Below are 17197 nucleotides of genomic sequence, written 5' to 3'. Positions count from 1 at the left end.
GACTTGCGGTATCTGCACTTACTTTTTGCAAGTACTTCCTTTGATCAGCCTCCCCTTATGATACACTGAAACTGCTGCCAATCTCCTGGTAGCAGTTTCAGTGTGTTTTGAGGTGACATAACTCTGCAATAACCTACACTTTCTACTAAACACGCAGTATGTGAGCTTGTAAGAACCCACTGTTAACAACAAATGGCATTCCACTTCTCTCAGCGGAGCAGCCTGCATGTGTTAAGAGGTTATACACTTGCTGCCATTTGTTCACCCTCTATGTGACTTGCTAGAGCCGCTCTATCAAAGTTCAGTCGGACTGTATTAGGGGGACGGTGGCTGTAACAGTGACTGCATTGTTGAGTCATTGGAGATATAATGCAAAGCGTGGGACACCGTCACAGGTTTTGATTTTTTTTTTTTTTCCTGCCTCTTTGTTTCTTACAGGGATAAATCAGATCATGAATCCTGTTATAAGTCGTCCTGCTCTCTGCAGTATGACTGCTCCAATTGAAGTAGCTTTTGCTCTAGATGTTGTGTTGTCTGTAGTACAGTATGTGCTGTGCTATTGCAGTGAACCTGTTCACCAAACAACCGAAGCATGCCGGTAAAGATAAGTTTGCCAGAAAAGAAACACCAGCTGCAGACTATGTCAAGCTTTGTCGTGCTGTCTTACTTTTTTGTTATTGTTCCATACCATACAGCTCTCAACAGACATAAACTGCCCTCCCCTCACTGATACTACCAACATATCAGCGTGCCAGCGCTGGTAAACAGGGTTGGGATTATCTCCCTGACTTTCACCTTCAACAAATGTTCCAGGCTCAGCACTCATAACTCTGCTGGCTGGCTGGCCCAGGCTACTGAAATATGATCAGCCCACAGTTGCGTTGACAGTTTTTTAGGAGGGCGGGAGGGGTGGTTGTGTGTGTGTCTGAGCACATGCACGTGTGTGTGTAGGAGGGGTCCCACACTCTCTTTTGTTTTTCCTCTGAAAGCTGAGAAGAAGGAATGTCTGCCTCCCAGCTGTCCTTAGCAGTGAGGGTGATAGAAGAGAGCAGGGGGAGCTCACTGTTCGCCTTCGTTAACATCCTCCCATCTGTTACTCGAGGGCAGAGTGTGCGTGTATGCTTGCATCTTTGGGGTTAGAAAGAGGGTCACACAATGGTGCTACCCCCCCCCCCCACTTTCCCCCCTGCCCTCAGCCAGTTTGGCCTCTCATGCATATTTAACCCTTCAAATGCAAAGTTGTCTGTTGTCCTGTTCGGAGACACGCTGCTTAAATCTGTCCCTGTGCCCCATCCCTCAGCGAGCGGGGACAATGGGGTGTAATAGCAGCACACGTGGCTTGCTAAATGCATTGCAACAGCAGGGGAGGAATGGGTGGGGAGAGGGAGGATGTTTCTGTCTGTTTAGAGACTTCCTTCACCCTGGGTGTATGCAGCGTGTGTGTTTGATTCTGTGTGTTGCAGCTGCAGGAAGAGTGCCGAGCGGACGGCTAAGTTCTGTGGAAATGCTCTTTTGGAACCCTCAGCTGTTAGACTCTTTTTTTTTTTTCTGGCAAACTTCCTGTTTACTGTAGAAATGACACTGTTGGCTTTGGCCCGAGTGTACAATACGGACATTGGTTGGCCTTTTTAGGAGTGTGTATGGTGATGAAATGAGTGACCACCGCTCTGTCTGACACTCATACCCCCTGACAATGCGCACACACAAACACACACAGACACACACACACACACACATTCACAACAACGATGGGATGAGACGTGAGCAACCCAAACACGCTGTTTACAAAGGCGCTTTGGGACCCTTGCAACCTACACTTGCATAGTGAGTAAACTGTCCGTCTGTATCTGTGTGTACTCAGGCTTTTGTATAAATGTGCCGGCAACTCCCTCACACTGCCTCCCTGTTCTTCATCCTCCTCCTCCTCCTCCGCCTCCTCCCTGTTTCGTCTGCAGTTAGGTCCCTCCACCTTCCCTCAGAGTCCCTGGAGATGGAACAACGGTGCTTTTTTAGAAAAATTGGTTTCATGCTTTGAGGCTTCATCTTTGTTCTGAATTCTTTCTGCCCCACAGTGATACAAGTCCAACTTTCTAAGCTGTTTTTTTTTTTTCTTTCACATTTTGTTTCCCATAACCTTTGCCCCCGTTCAACAAAATCTGCTTTATTCTTCTCTTTGAGTCAGTTCCCAGCTGTTATGAAAGGACAGAATATGAAAGCTGAAATGAGTCGGACTGCGTGTGTGTCAGTGTTACAGCATGACGACTTCGCACTCGCTCACCGCAGAATATGACACTGCAAGTATTGCTCACTCAGACATTAAGCGTCCTATGTTACAGATCCGTTTCCCCCAACCCAGGTCAGCGTACAGAGTTATGTCACTTCATACTGTGTGAAGTGTATGTCACTGAGAGCTCGTCTGTGATTTTTGTTTATGCAAGAATGAAAGTGAGTGCAGCAACCTTAGTACTCTTATACGTACCAAATCACATTTTGCAGTTGCACTATGACTCGCCAAATAATTTATAGTTTCACTGGAATTGAAGCCAGATTAACGTATAATATCTTTACCAAGCTTTAACTTTGACTTCATTTTGTATATTCTATTAGCAGTGTTTCCCCTATAATCGTACAAGCGCCACCGGAAACCGCCAGACGGGAATTCTTAGTTTTTTATGCCAAAAATAAAGCCAAATATCCATTGTGTTTCCCTTATATTTATTCTGCAGCTGCACGCCGCCATGAACTGCAGCAACGTACTGCTGAGTTACTGAATGAGACTGTCTGTGGTTAGTATAAGTCTGTAACACCAGGACAGTTGAGTGTGTTATCCAAACTGCTAAAGTCAGTTGAACAAGTGAAGTGAAGATAACGTTGTCGGTAACGTTGGCCTACTGGTAGTCTCACCATGCCAGACCTATCTCCACAGCGCTGATGGATTCTGTGTTTTTAGCTGACGTAGACCAGAGAATATTCGGTTAAAACAGATCAGTAATGCTGTTTAAAAGCTACATTGCTTGTAAGTAAATCAAGGGAGTAACAAGTGAACAAGCTTTAAAAGTGACATATTTATGGCGATGTGAAGCGTTGCCCATGTGGATTTTGAAAAATAACTGATTAAATATTTGATTCCCAACTACGGAACGGGCCGAGGCTCATATCGTAGAACACCAAATTAGTGGCGTTAAAAGGAATTTGCGTTAACTTATTATTGTCGCGTTCATTTTGACAGCCCTAAATGTCTTGTTTCCAAAACCCAAATATATTTAGTTTAATATCATAATATTAAGTCACAGTCCTAAACCAGTGAATCTTTTCTAGGAAAAATAATGTATATGAAAACTGTTGCTACTGTACTTCCTTCATTGCCTTCTCTATTCATCTCCGCATGTCCTCAACTGCACTGTCAGCTGTCCAAAAAAAGGCACAAAATGGCAAAAAAAATTAACCCGAGCAACTACTTTCCCTCAATGTCAGAAATGAGTTGGGAGCCCTTCCATTCTTTCCAACACTACCCCACTGTGGGCTCTGCTGCTGCATTGTACTGCACTCTAATAACAACAGCTTGGCTAAAAATCCCATGGATTAGCGGGAGAGACGGGGGAACGTGGCAAAAAAACAAAAACACCCTCCGCCCAAAAATGACAGAAACATCCGAAACAACAGAGGACTTGGTCCAACAAAGGAACAAAAACATATTTACCAGGCCAAAGAGAGCATCATCATCCTCTGGGTCTTTAGCATAATCCAAGGCCCCCCCCCTCCCCCCTCCTCTTTAGCATACATTCTCTCACACACACACACACAACACACACAACACACACACACACACACACACACACACACACACACACACATTCCCCTGCTTCTTCTTGACACACTTGAACACACACACACTGGAAATCCCACCCTCTTTTATGGCCTATTGTTCTATAAAGCAATCAAACAGCTGGCTGCAGAAGTCACCAGTATCTGATCTGCTTTAGAGTGCTCCCAGCTTGTATAAGAGGATAATTAAAATTTTAATTTGCCTGAGCAAAGGGGGCTAAAACCCTTGTCCCCCCATGTTTTCCTCAATCCACGCTCCTTGCAGCTTTTAGCGGGCGAGTGCCATTGGTAACAGATGGGGAAAGGGAGATATTCACAGCCAGGCAGACACTTCAGAGCAAGGCAGGGGATTTTAACACCCCCCATAGCTTCCAGAGTCTCCTCCGGCACAGCCTTAAGACGCTGGATGTTGGGATTAGCAATCAGCCTCATGGGCGCTCTGTCCTGGCCCAGTCCTCCCACTACATGAAGTGTTTCTCCAACCTTTTAACAATTAAGCTCTTTGACCAGCTTACAGTTGTGCGCCCAAAAGATTCCTAATAGTTTTAACCTTTTATATGTCCACTTTATTTAACTCAACATGGTAAAAGCCAAAGCTTAAGCACTGTTTAAACACAAATGCACTTGACATTTCTGTCATTTTGGGATTCATTAAGTATGTTTTGCTTATTCGCCTTTTCCATTCGCTTTCACAAGGCACTTTTTGTTTTAGTCATAATTTTTTTTTTCAACATTTGTCAAAATTTCTCTTCAGCAAACTCTTCAGTCCAGTGGGAGAACAGCTTGTGTTTAACTGTGAGTCATTCCCTTCCTCATAAGCACAAAACATGGCGTGCTGAAATCCATTCTGGCATTGCTTAGTGCTTTTAATCAGTCTTTTTTTCCCCCCCTCTGCCTCTGTGTGTGTTTTCAAAGCCAAAACTCAATCTGGGCTGAGAGGGCGATGGAAAAGAGGGAGACAGCAAGGTTATTAATCTTAACCACTCTACCATCTCTGGATACTGAACCAGCATTCATTCTTTCCTTTACCAGAGTCTCTCCGTTTGCGCTAACCCAACCCACAGTGCGGTATGTACTGTAGCTGCCGGCTATTGGTCGACCTGCCACGGCATGTCTCTTTTCTGGCTTGTAATTGCTCAGGGCCACAGTGCTCCATGATGCTGACGTTTTTCTGTGCTCTCTTCCTTTCTTCCCTCCCCCCACCTCTCTTTCTGCCTGTGTATCTAATGATGACTACCTTTTCCCATCAGTATTTTTCTCCCTTTGTCATTTTCTTCATAGTCCCCTCGATTCTTTCTAACCTCACCTTTCACTTCCCTGGTAACTTGTCTAACTGTGCCAGTTTTTTGTTGTTGAATATATTTATATATTTGTCTCACATTCATGTTCTAAGGTAGGCGTTTGACATTTTTGACAAGTATAATCCCATGGGAGAGTGATTTTAAATCAAAATTCTTCACTGCTCCAAGTTTAAGAACCACTTTTTTTTTGACATTTTTTTTATCTTGCCATATTTTGTCTTCATTTCCTTTTTTCAAGGTGAGATGGGACAGGTATGAGTTGTTCTATTCTATTCTCAGGGGATATAATGTGCAAGGAAATCTGTGTGAGCATTTTTGCATATATTGTCTATATTTGGACTATGTGTTGTTAGTTGCTACTAATATGCAATATACAGTGCAGGGCTACAACTGACGATTGTTCATTGTTCATTTTAACTTTTCTAATTGCAGATTTGTTTCTTGGTAATCGTTTTGTCTATAAATAGTAGAAAGAAATGCCCATTTTGATTCCTCAGAATCCTACGTGATGTATTGAAATGACTTGTTTTGTCCAAACAACAGTCCACAACACAAATATATTCAGTTTACTAATGTATGTGACAAAACATATCATCAAATTCTTACATTTAGGAAGCTGGAATCAGAAAATGTCAGTTTTACTTGGAAAATTACTAAAACGATTCTCAAAGTAGTTGAAAATTATTTTTCTGTCAGTAGAAACATTAAATAATTGACTACTAAATGTTTTAGCTCCAATAGTATGAAACATGCCATTAGGTCAAGCATTAGGACAAGCATAGTAACATGACATAAGGACAAGCATAGTAACATAAAAGTGGTAACATAAAATACGATACAAATATCAGATATTGGTAAAAATGAAGTGCATTGTGCTCTTCCACATACTGTATGGAAGTACTTGGCTGTGTGTGTTTCATGGCGGGTAAAGGCTTGTTGTGGAATTTTGTAATACCTTCTAACCGCTAGTACTTGTGTAAGAGCAGTAGATGCAAATGCCATTTAGAAAACTCAGATGATTGAACTGGCTGGATTGTAGCACAAGGTTTTACTGGCGGGAGAGGGAGAGCCTGCTTTGTTGTGTTTCTGAAAGGACATTTTACTGTCTTCATGGTTCGTTTAGACTGATTAGACTTCAATGACCTCTGCTCTCTCTGTAAGAATGAACCCTCGAGTGGGTTAAGCCTCACACTGAAACATTTCTTAGCGCTAATGCAGGGAATGCTTTATTTCTTTTTATTGATGGGGATAAATGTTCTGTTGTCAATTTTATGTTCATTTAAGCAAAAAAACAACAATATTTTATGATAATAAAGAGGCATTGTTTACTTCATGTGCTGTGTTATTACATATCGGTGTCCCATAACAATGATATAACCAAAATATGTATCCTGGGATTCATTCAAAAAAATTTTGTTTGAAAAAGTAATAAATAAATTCTTTTTAATTATACCTGAAAGAGAGAATTATATTGTTAGTCGCAATTATTTCTGAGACAATTGTACAGCAACATTTGAAATTGTTAGAGCTCTACATGCATGGCATGTGTACTGTAGCTGTATACTTTTTTATATTAAAATGAAAGAAAAAGAAATGTAAATGCACATGCCTTTTCTGAGACAATCCTGCAGATAATAAAGCAATTCAAAGTCCGATAATGAATGCCGTTAACGCTCATCTGTCTTCTGCAGCTGTATCGACTGCCTCCAGCGCACCACAAAAGATCATAACAGTGGCTGTTGGCTAGAGGCTATTGTCCTAAACGGGCCCCTAAGGCCTTTTTGTCCCCTCCTGCCTCCCATCCTGGGGTCATCCATTTATACTTTTCCTTTCAAACCCCCCCCCCCCCCCCCCCTTTTTCTTTTTCCTCCTTTTATCCTTTTACCCCCCCCTAAAACCCCTCCCCCCCCCACACCCCCCTTTCCGTTCAACAGGTGTTAAATCACGATCACGAAGTGGACGCCTCAAAGTGCAAGTGTTCCCACCTGGCTGCAGAATGTGTCTCCAAATGCGTCTTGAGTGACCACTTGTGATCGGATCTCGCTTCCTCGCTCTTAGTTACGTCGTTTGCGTTTGCACATACCTGTAGGGTGTGTGTGTGTGTGTGTGTGTGTGTGTGTGTGTGTGTGTGTGTGTGTGTTTACATTTCAGTTGTTCCTCTCACATAAATCATTAGAAATGTGCGATGGCTAATAAAAAGCGCTGCCTTCAGCCTGTCTGCGTGCTGAAATAAGTATGTCTAGGGTCGCTGGGATCTGTGCAGGAGAGAGAGATGTTGATAATAGTCTGTGTGTTCAGCTCTCAGTGCGTTTGTAGCTTCTAACTGAATCTCTGTGGTTTGAAGTTAAGTTTCTATATCTGCTTTATTTTTTTTGCTTCTAGAAGTCATGTTAAGTTACTGCTGATGAAAACCCAACATTTCCTGATTTTTGCTGCTTCATAATAAAAGCTTTTAACTAACAAAACAAGGGGACTTTTATTCTGAAGGGGAGGGGGGGCTCGGGGCCTCGCACATTTGAGTGTTTGCTTTTAATCTTGTGCTGCCAGCTTAGAGCGACGTTTCTTCCCGGAGATTAGAGGATGTTAGAGGCGCTGCTGTGGAAATAGTCTCTCTTTCAATCTCTAAACACACACAGAAGCAAGACACATTTGCAGTGTTGGCGTGTTTGTTTATGTCAAGCAAGCGATAAGACCCTGCAACAGACCATGGCTAATATCATTTTATAAATACTCAGACCAGGGATTAAATAATGAGCCAAATGGTCATCAGTGTTGATGGCGTTATTAATGTTCCTTATTGTGGGAGTGTTTTAAATGTACTTATGTCTGCGCCTTGTTACGGAGACAAATCACTGCACACATAATTCCATTTAATAAATCAAAGATGTACAGATAAAAGAGACTTAATTTGTACATAAAGGCCCAGCTGGGTTTTAAGTATTAAGAGTTGGTATTGAAAAACATTTCCACTGAAGCCAAGCCCAAAATCTTGCATAACCACTTTACAGATGATCCAGATTAGTATAGTAATAAAATCGGTATGTCTGTTGGCCATTCTCGAAGATCAGTAATGCTGAAAGCAAAGTCAGCCTCCTGCTGTCGTGTCTCAGTTTACACAGGTGTTAATGTTATGTCAGACCTGCTGGATTTAGATGGTGTATTGAAATTGCAATAGTGCAATATCCAAATCGCAGGGTGGCGCAATATTTGTTGATGGCAAAATATGTGTCAAACCGTTCTGAATGAAGTATTGTGGCGCTGCAGAGACATCCCGGCCTACAAATCCTATCCTACAGACTAAAGAAAAACATCTTTGTTTGTTACAGATCCTCGCAAAAATCACACTATAATCATTTCAATTTCTTTCAATGAACATGAGAATAATGATACAAAAACGATCATTCCCTCCAATATCGTGAATCATATCGCGATCGCAATATCAGTAAAAAATAATCGCAATTAGATAATTTCCTCATATCGTGCAGCTCTAGTATACAGTGTTGGAGCTGTGGGAGTGCGGCAGCACATTCAGATAAGGAGCTGGCGTGACACTGCAACATCATAGATGGAGCGTGGGAAGGTGGATCAAAGCACAATTAACTTTAGGGCTTCTGCCTCATCCTGTCTTTATTGGCTGGCTTAAAGCTTCAAGTGTGTCATTAGAGCCAAGAAAATGAGCCTCGCTGAAGATCCTTCTCTCACCACTGGACAGATAGACCCAATACTGGCCTGGGATGAAGACCGTTTAATGAGCAGGAGATAATCGAGAGAAATTAGATCTATATGAAGTCCTTGTGACATTTTAATCCACTGAAAGCACTTCAGGTATTCTCTGTACTGCACAGCATGGCTGTCTCTGCCTAACTTGTCGTGTTGATAGATACAGTGTTTCTCCCTCAACTGTCTAAAAATGCAGCCTAGTTTCAAGTAGCAATACCTCCAGAGTTTTAATTATCAGCCCAACCTGTCAACTTGACAGAGTTTCTCTGTGAAAAGTTGTTTAACCCAGTGGCAGCTGCCTGCAGCGGAGACCAGCAGACGGTTTATGTCAGCCAAATGATAGTACAGCACAGTATTCCAGCAGCACCACATTAATGTTGTATTAAAATGATCAAGGTTCCCTTATTAGATTGTGATGGAGCCAGCCATAACAAACACCAATAGTGATGATCGTAAATACTGTTTATTTGACGTAATATTGGTACATTATTCATCCAAGAACCAGGCCACTTGTGAGACAAATTGTCCTCGTTCCCCCAAGCAGGCCTGTAATACATTTAAATCCCAGCATCAATTGAAAATCAAGATCTTACATTTCTTGTCTACAGGCAGTTTCTAACTCTACTAAGCTTACTTACATGCTTTATAATTACCTTGCTACCTTACATTATTAAAATATGGTTCAGGATCCTAATTTGTCTGCTGGCCTGAAGCTGGTCGTTCCTCACATAAGGAGTAAATGATCATAAGTTCAGCCTCGGGGAAGAAGCTTCACATCTTACTCTTGTCACTTGTTTCTGTGTCTTTAGGTTGTGCGCGGCCACCCGGCGTGCAGCACGGAGACTTGCTGAACCAGACCGAAGCTAACCGGGGCTCTTTTCCCCCGGGCACCCTGCTGACTTATGGCTGCGAGCCTGGCTACACCGCAGATGGAACCACCACCATCATTTGTACCAGCTCTGGTGCCTGGTCCCATCAACCTCCACTCTGCATCAGAAGCAGCGGTGAGCAAGACTCAAAATGACATAGCACACATCATTTAGTGTACTGTTAGTTTTGAATACAAGATAAAGTGGTGTATGGTCTGTTTTTCAGCTTTTTAAAAAGGTCATTCTTGGCTGAGTATGCTCACAAGCTCACTTATTAAAACTGGAATGATTCATTTGCAATGGCTTTCATGCTACTAGAAACATTTCATGGTCAAGTTTGTGGAATTTTATTATTCTCACTTCTTGAAAGACCGCTTTGTAAACTTCTGATGCTGAGCAAGTGCCCTCAATACAGGACTGCATCAAAACTGAAATATCACGTCTGTTCAATATCGCACAGTATCACAACACCAATAGTGAGGATTGTCCTTGAGAGCCAGAAGGGAACACTGGGAAATGTCACCCAAAATATGAGCATTGAAACCACAAGAATCAAACCTGACCACGAATAGAAATAATAGACCTTTTCGGAAAAACAACCGCCCCGATTGTGAAAATCTCCGTTCCCTCGTCTCTTCCCAGTGTGTTCGCCCCCCACTGAGCCAGAGAACGGGGGCTACCGCTGTCACCCGTCTCCCTGCCACCGGCTCACCCAGAAGACCGTCATCGAGTACTTCTGCGACGAGGGCTACGCTCTGAAGGGAGACTACAAGTTCCTTACCTGTCAGAACGGCGAGTGGGACGGCCCCATGCAGATTAGCTGCCGACTCACACAAGGTCTGTTACCTCAGCTAACTTTTACCCTTATGTATTATATCACACACATATGTATATATATCTCTCACACACACACACACACACACACACACACACTTCATGCAGAAAATGTAAATCTAAATCTGTGAAGCACATTTGCACTTCCTCAACGTCTCTTCTTGTGCCCCTCAGACAAAGAGCCGAGCTCTCCGCTGGGTATACCTGCTCTGTCTATTGTGGCGTCCACAGCTAGTTCTGTGGCTCTCATCCTGCTGTTAGTGGTGCTGTTTGTTCTTGTACAGCCAAAACTCAAGTCCTTCCATCACAGCAGGTAAGATACACACACATTACTGTATTCTCACCCCAAATACTGTGTATGCCAAATGTTAAATTCCACCATATCTGGATTCCAACTCCACACTCTAAATTTCATTAGCAATATCAAATGGTTGATCACGGAGTACAGTACAATAACTGCTCCCCAGTGAGAACAGTGCCGACACAATTGGTCTCTACCTCATGCCAGCAGTTATTAGTGCTGCTATAAACTGCTGTTCAAGAAAAGTAAAGACTGTAGTAAAGATTCTAGTTTCTCCCATCCCAGATCTTATTTTGGTTGCTTTAGCTTATTGTTATGTTATAATATCTAATTTTGAATGAGTTTTCCATGCAATGCAAATCATAGTTACATTCACATTCAGCATGTTTTTACACAGTCATCTTCTTACTGTATGTCTGCAATATATTTGAAGGGTAAAAAGTTTTGAGTTGCATGAAATTCAAGCTGTTAAATGGCTGAGCTAGACCATTGCATTGTTTAATATAGAAGAGAGCATTTTCCAAACAAAATGGTACAGATATCCTGCCTGCTAAACCTGTCTGATCCTCTGACTTACTGTAATGGACTCCATTGTGAAGTTGTTTCGAGGGAAGTTGACACTTCCCCAGACAACATGAAAAAAAATAGCTCAATAAAATATCGTCATATTCTTTGAGACAACATTTCCCCTTTGTCATAAAGAGAATGTATATGCCCCACTTGACCCTTACTTGCGAACATATTGAAAAGGATTTTTTTTAATCAGCCTTTTTCTTGTTACCCAACCTGTTGTTGCCAGAAACTCATTAGAGCTTTAGTTCTGTTTACTCTAGAAGAACACTGCCCTTTTTTTTTTTTATAGCTGGTGCTGTAAAGGCACCACCCAATAAAGTGACACCACATATTTTGTCAATCATTCTTTCCGTGGACACACCTTTTTATTCAGTTTTGGTTGGAACTAGTTACATAACCAAGTCCTCGTAAGACGCACAAGACCTGGCCAACTAGTTTATCAAGTTGGCATTTCCTAAATACTTGAGAAATTAAAGTAAAAGTTTGAGAAAATAGTTAATCCCATCACAGTCACTAACCGCCTCTGTGATGGTGTGATCTAATGCTCATTGGCACTCTTGCTGATTGTGTTGTGGGCCTGAGGGCTTAGTGCAGCCTGCTATAAAGGGATTGCACAGGCCACCCAAATCACCTCCTCTAAGAGCTTCTGCTGCGGCACGTAACACACATGACATGCCTATCAACCTGAGCCTGGTGTCGTGATCTACCTCGTCCTTCTCTCATCTCACTTTTTTCTTCATCGCTCTGTCCATCAGGAGGGAGCAGGGCGTCTCAGGCCAGTCCAGCTCCATCATGGTTGAGGGCGTCCAGGTGGCGCTGCCCTCCTACGAAGAGGCTGTATATGGAAGCGGTGGACCCTGTGGTGCTTCGGGCCCTCCTCCTTCCCCACCACCTCCTCCGGCTCCTCCAGAGTGTCGAGTCCCGATCGTGCTCTCCGAGGGTCTTCCTCAGGGGGCCACGGGAGGCCAAGGCCCCAGCAGAACCCGCCACCACAGAGACTTAGACTTCTGTCTCCCATCCACATCCGCCTCGTCATCCTTCTCCTCGCGGCGTCATGCAGAGACAGTGCTGGTTCATCAGGCCCCTTCTTCCTCCTCTTCTTCATCATCATGGGCTAGAGAGCACCCTGGGGGTGCATGCGCAGGGCCCCTACCTCTCCGTAGAGACTCTGAGAGTAGCGACCAGCACAGTCTGCTTTCTGTCACCTCTACGGATGACTTTTCTGATGGTAAAAAAATGTGTTCATAACAATATTGCAGCATATATATATATATATATATATATATATATATATATACATACATACATACATACATACATACATACATACATACATACATACATACACACACACACACACACACACACACACACACACACACACACACACACACACCTAAGTAGAACAGTGAACTTTGAACTTTGGTGGACACAATTATCTCAGACACATCTTTGGCATTTCTCTACTGCAATTTCATATTACTTATATCTTGCAGACATACAGTATGCAGTGAGCAAATATCTGCGGATTTATCCGTCTTGCTCTGATAACAAGACACAACGTTTAAGGACTAGTATAGAAACTAATTTCATTGGCCTGCATAATCACTACATTTGAATACAAATGTCAGCCGATTTTCAATGTTATGTATTGTATAGACTCAGGAACTGCTCGAGACACTAAATCAGTAAATAGCCTACCCCAAATTAGGTTTATAAAATAACTTTCTGTATAAAATACCCCAACCCATTTTAAATGATGAACAGTGCAAGATGTTGAGACACAAGTGTTTTTTCTGGAGAATAGTGTTATAAATAGCCAATTAGGAGCCTGTTTAGTACAACCTACAGTGTTGTCTTATATAGGCTAAGATCTTAGTCAGAGAATGTGTTCGGTTAGGTTTCTTTATTAGTACCTAAGGGTACATTTGTTGTGAAGACAGGGTACAGCAGTCCAAGTAAAAAAACAGTAGTGTACAACCGCTCCGGGGACAAAATATGACAATTTGCCAAAATGGACTTCTCATGACGTAAACATACATGAAATCCAGTTACACTTAATTGTTTTTGGTGATGTAATGGATTGCATGACAGTGTGGTGGGTAAATAGAGTGTAGAACAACTGCTGTGGTCTAATTTGCCTGTTCTGTTCCCCTGCAGATATTCCCCTTCTGAAGGAAGCATGAAGCCTCCCAGCCTGCTGTCAGCCTCAGCAGCAGAGCCTTTACTTCCCTATCTCTCACTGCTGACCAGGACTGACTGTGGCTGTCAACCTACTTCACCAAACTCCCCTGAGCGGCCAGCAGAGAAAAGACTAGAACTATGCCCCATTCCCCATGCAACCTCTTCTGCCATTGCTACCCACGCAGAGCACCATTTGACCCGGCTACTTGATCAAACTGAAGACAAGCCTGTAAAACAAAGTGGTGCCAGCTCAACATAAATTCTGTAGATCCTATGTATATGTAAAACATACATACTGAGTCACGGTTGTGTACCATAGGCTATGTTTTACCATACACTAGCCTCCTACCAGGTGTAGTTCTCTATATAAACATTGCTCACAGAGGCTTCATCAGAGAAGGCTATAGCAGTCGAGACACGTCGACTGTCTGGGATTACTGTGGATAAAAAGAAGAAGAAAAAAAACTGTGTGATGTTTGCTCCTGACGCTGTGGCGCACAGAATCGTCTTCCCGCTGTACTTGAAAATTTGTGAGTGACGGCTGGGTTTTTTTTTGCAGCCCGCTTTGTGAATGCTGCATGTTGTTTTGAGTTATTGCTGTCACAGCACGGTGGCCCACTCTGAATGAAGCATGAAGCCTCCTCTGTCTCTCTGTTTCTCTCTCAATCTAGTTTTCTGTGTATCCGGGTGGTGTCTAGCATATGGATTAGTGGGATTGAGAACCACTTCACGAGAGCTAAAAGCAGAGCGCAGAGTTTTATGAAGCACCATATCACAACTATTAAAAAAAACACAAAAAAACCCGCTCCTTTCTTTTCTGTTGCCAGCTGCACCCAGTATCTGGAAGGTGCTCCTTCTGTCGCATGAGTGGGATTGATTGGTGATGTGGTTCCAGGACTGCGCTATGCATCTTACTTGTATAAGGAGAGGGAGACACATGTCACAGTTTGTCTGAAAGCTGAGGAGAGGGTTTTCTTTCAACATGGCTAAACTTTAAGATTGTTTGTGATTATTTTTCTCCCCACTGTATTTATTGGTGTGTGGCCCAGTTTACTTTTAGTTGCTGAATCTGAGTGCGTGCGTGTGTGTGTCAGCTAGGAAGGAGAGGACATATGGTAGGCCTCGATACAGCCATTTCCTGATTTTCGTCTCTTTTAGATCAGAGACTGACTTCACAATGTCCCTGTCTTTCACCATAGGAAAATACCCCTCCCAGCATTGAATAAGTCAATTGAACAAACCAGCGTCACTTCAGGCAAAGAATCCACTACACAATGTGTGTATTATTTATCTACTCTCAAGCTAGAATATTTATCATTTTCTGCTGAATGGCTGGAAAACACAAGTCCCCTTGGTACTGGCACTCGCCCACCTTCACAGTGAACCGAAGACTTGTGTGCATTATTGACACAACTGCAACTGGTTGCAGTGAAATGCGCCCCCCCCCCCCACCGCCACATACACACACTCACCCTCCTAACGCCAAGTGCAAATTTAAGAGAGAATCACGTCATTTTGTTAGAAATCTTCCTCTGTTTTCATTGCTAGTTGAAAAGCTTTGGTGGTTGAGCTGGTCACCTTGGAAACAGCATGACTCCGAGGGATCCTGAGAATTACTCTTCAAGCTTAACTGCTCAGAAAAAAAAAAAAAACCAGAACAACCCATCTCCATTTTCTTTGGTATTTGTAGCTGTCTGTCATTGTCAATGGCTACATTATTAATGCAAACAGAATGTTGCCTTAGACTTGTACATTTTCTTTTCTTCTTTTTTTGTATAATCTTAAGCCTCTGCGTTGGTTGCTTTACAATTTTGCAACGTATTCTGTTTCCCCAATGGCCTTACTCTGTTCTTTTCTATTCTATGCATAAAACTGTCTTTGTGTATTTAGCAACGACTTTACTTTTGTTGTGGACACGACTAAACGAATGTCCATTCCTCTCTGTCCTCCCCTAGCTTTACAGCTACTATGATGATGATGATGATGATGATGATGATGATGATGATGATGATGAACCTACAAGTACCTATATTTCACTATTCCGTTGCTTCTCCTTTGCTACAAAGCATTAAAATATAATGGGATAATGGGGTAAAAAAAAAGAAAACTGAAATTAACTTCACGTTCAGAAGCACTGTTGTACGGTGTTGCGTCCCTGAAAAGAACAGATAAAATAAATACACATCTTGATTTTTAGTTTCAAATGCTTTCAGCTTTGGTTTTTCTCTGTACATGGCAGTGGGTGTGAAGATAGTAATTTAATATTTGTATAAAGTTTAATTTAATTTTACAGTGTGTATATAACTTTCTAATTAAAGCTTTCTTTTGAATGTGGAAGGTGATGTGTCATTATTTAAGCTCATGTCTGACTGTTGTCCTCTGCGTTACTGTGTAAAATGATGATGATTGATCTAACTGACATAAAGTACACATTTTCAGACTGAAAGTTAGGGCAAACGTCAAGACACTTCACGGCTCTATCAGCCACGGTTACGTGTATCTGCTTGTAGTAGTCAAAAGAATATGATTACGTTTTCCTTTGGATTAGATCCCGGAAGATCTGAACCTTCAATGAAAATCCTGCTTGTGTTTTATATCCGCTGGAATGAATGCAGTAACCTACTTCATGGCACTGTGTAACCAGTAATCATTGTAATAACTCCAAAGCTATTTATAGTCTGCCTTAGCTTTATGGTATAGTACATCAGTCACATTGTACTACTTCATGATACTACCAGCTATGAGATCACTATAAAAACTCTTTACTGTTACTCCATCTGCTCATTTCAAAAGCAATCATTTACCAGTCTAAAGGGAAAGTACATGTATTCCTGGTCAAAGGTCGTTTTGGTTTATTAATTTTGAATACTGATTCATAACTGCTTCCTGAATTATGCTGCTGTGTTTGATTAGACTGCAGAACGACCTGCCTGAGGAGCTCTAAAGCCATAGTAAATGACTTCTTAAAGCCAATTTTGTATGCTTCCAATTATGAAAAAAAAAGTTATTTCTAGCTGAACTTGTGGTTTATTGTCTTTTGTCCTGCTGTTATACTGTTTTTGCTGCTGAGTCCTATTACGCGATAACTACTGTACAGTATGTGATCTTTTCTTCCTCTCTGTACCTCTGTGCAGTAATATGGTGTCTGTCTGACACCTGGTGGTCAGAATTAGAAATGAATTTTCAGAATATAAATAAATTTTTTCGTGTTCTGCAGTGTCACCCTCCGTCAGAGACCAGAAAACTGTGCTTGTTAGTTGCAGGAAATATGTCATATTTGTGTTTACAAACTTATGTACAAACAATAAGGCAAACATGTATTGAAATACAGCATTTAAAGTAAAAAGTAGTAGCCTAACTATTAGTGTCAAATAAATGTATTGAAGTATAAAGTAAAATACTTTCCTCTAAAAGTGGTGGAATGTAACTATATAAGTACATTTACTCAAGTACTGTACTCCAGCACAATTTCAACATACTTGTACTTGCTTACATGCTTAGATATCATTTGTATATACTGTGAACTTATTACTTAAGTAACATTTTAAATTCAAGACCTTACGTGTAATGGACTATTTTTAGACTATGGT

The 17197-nt window shown here is 41.9% G+C and overlaps 1 protein-coding gene across 2 annotated transcripts in view; it reads left to right on the top strand.

Annotated features, from left to right (window-relative positions):
• susd6 (sushi domain containing 6) overlaps window positions 1–15941 on the top strand; it is a 35343-nt gene extending 19402 nt beyond the window's left edge. For both annotated transcript variants that reach the window (XM_039781657.1, XM_039781656.1), the window contains exons 3-7: window positions 9656–9850; window positions 10358–10552; window positions 10724–10862; window positions 12179–12651; window positions 13584–15941. In XM_039781657.1, coding sequence (XP_039637591.1) covers window positions 9656–9850; window positions 10358–10552; window positions 10724–10862; window positions 12179–12651; window positions 13584–13609 — 1028 coding nt within the window. In that variant the 3' untranslated portion in view covers window positions 13610–15941. The remainder of the gene's footprint in view (window positions 1–9655; window positions 9851–10357; window positions 10553–10723; window positions 10863–12178; window positions 12652–13583) is intronic.
• Window positions 15942–17197: the final 1256 nt, after the last annotated feature.

The sequence above is a fragment of the Perca fluviatilis genome, chromosome 18, assembly GCF_010015445.1.
Source record: "Perca fluviatilis chromosome 18, GENO_Pfluv_1.0, whole genome shotgun sequence".
Lineage (NCBI taxonomy): Eukaryota > Metazoa > Chordata > Actinopteri > Perciformes > Percidae > Perca > Perca fluviatilis.
The sequence above is the reverse complement of the archived record's forward strand: the minus strand, read 5'-3'. Positions and strand labels throughout refer to the sequence as shown.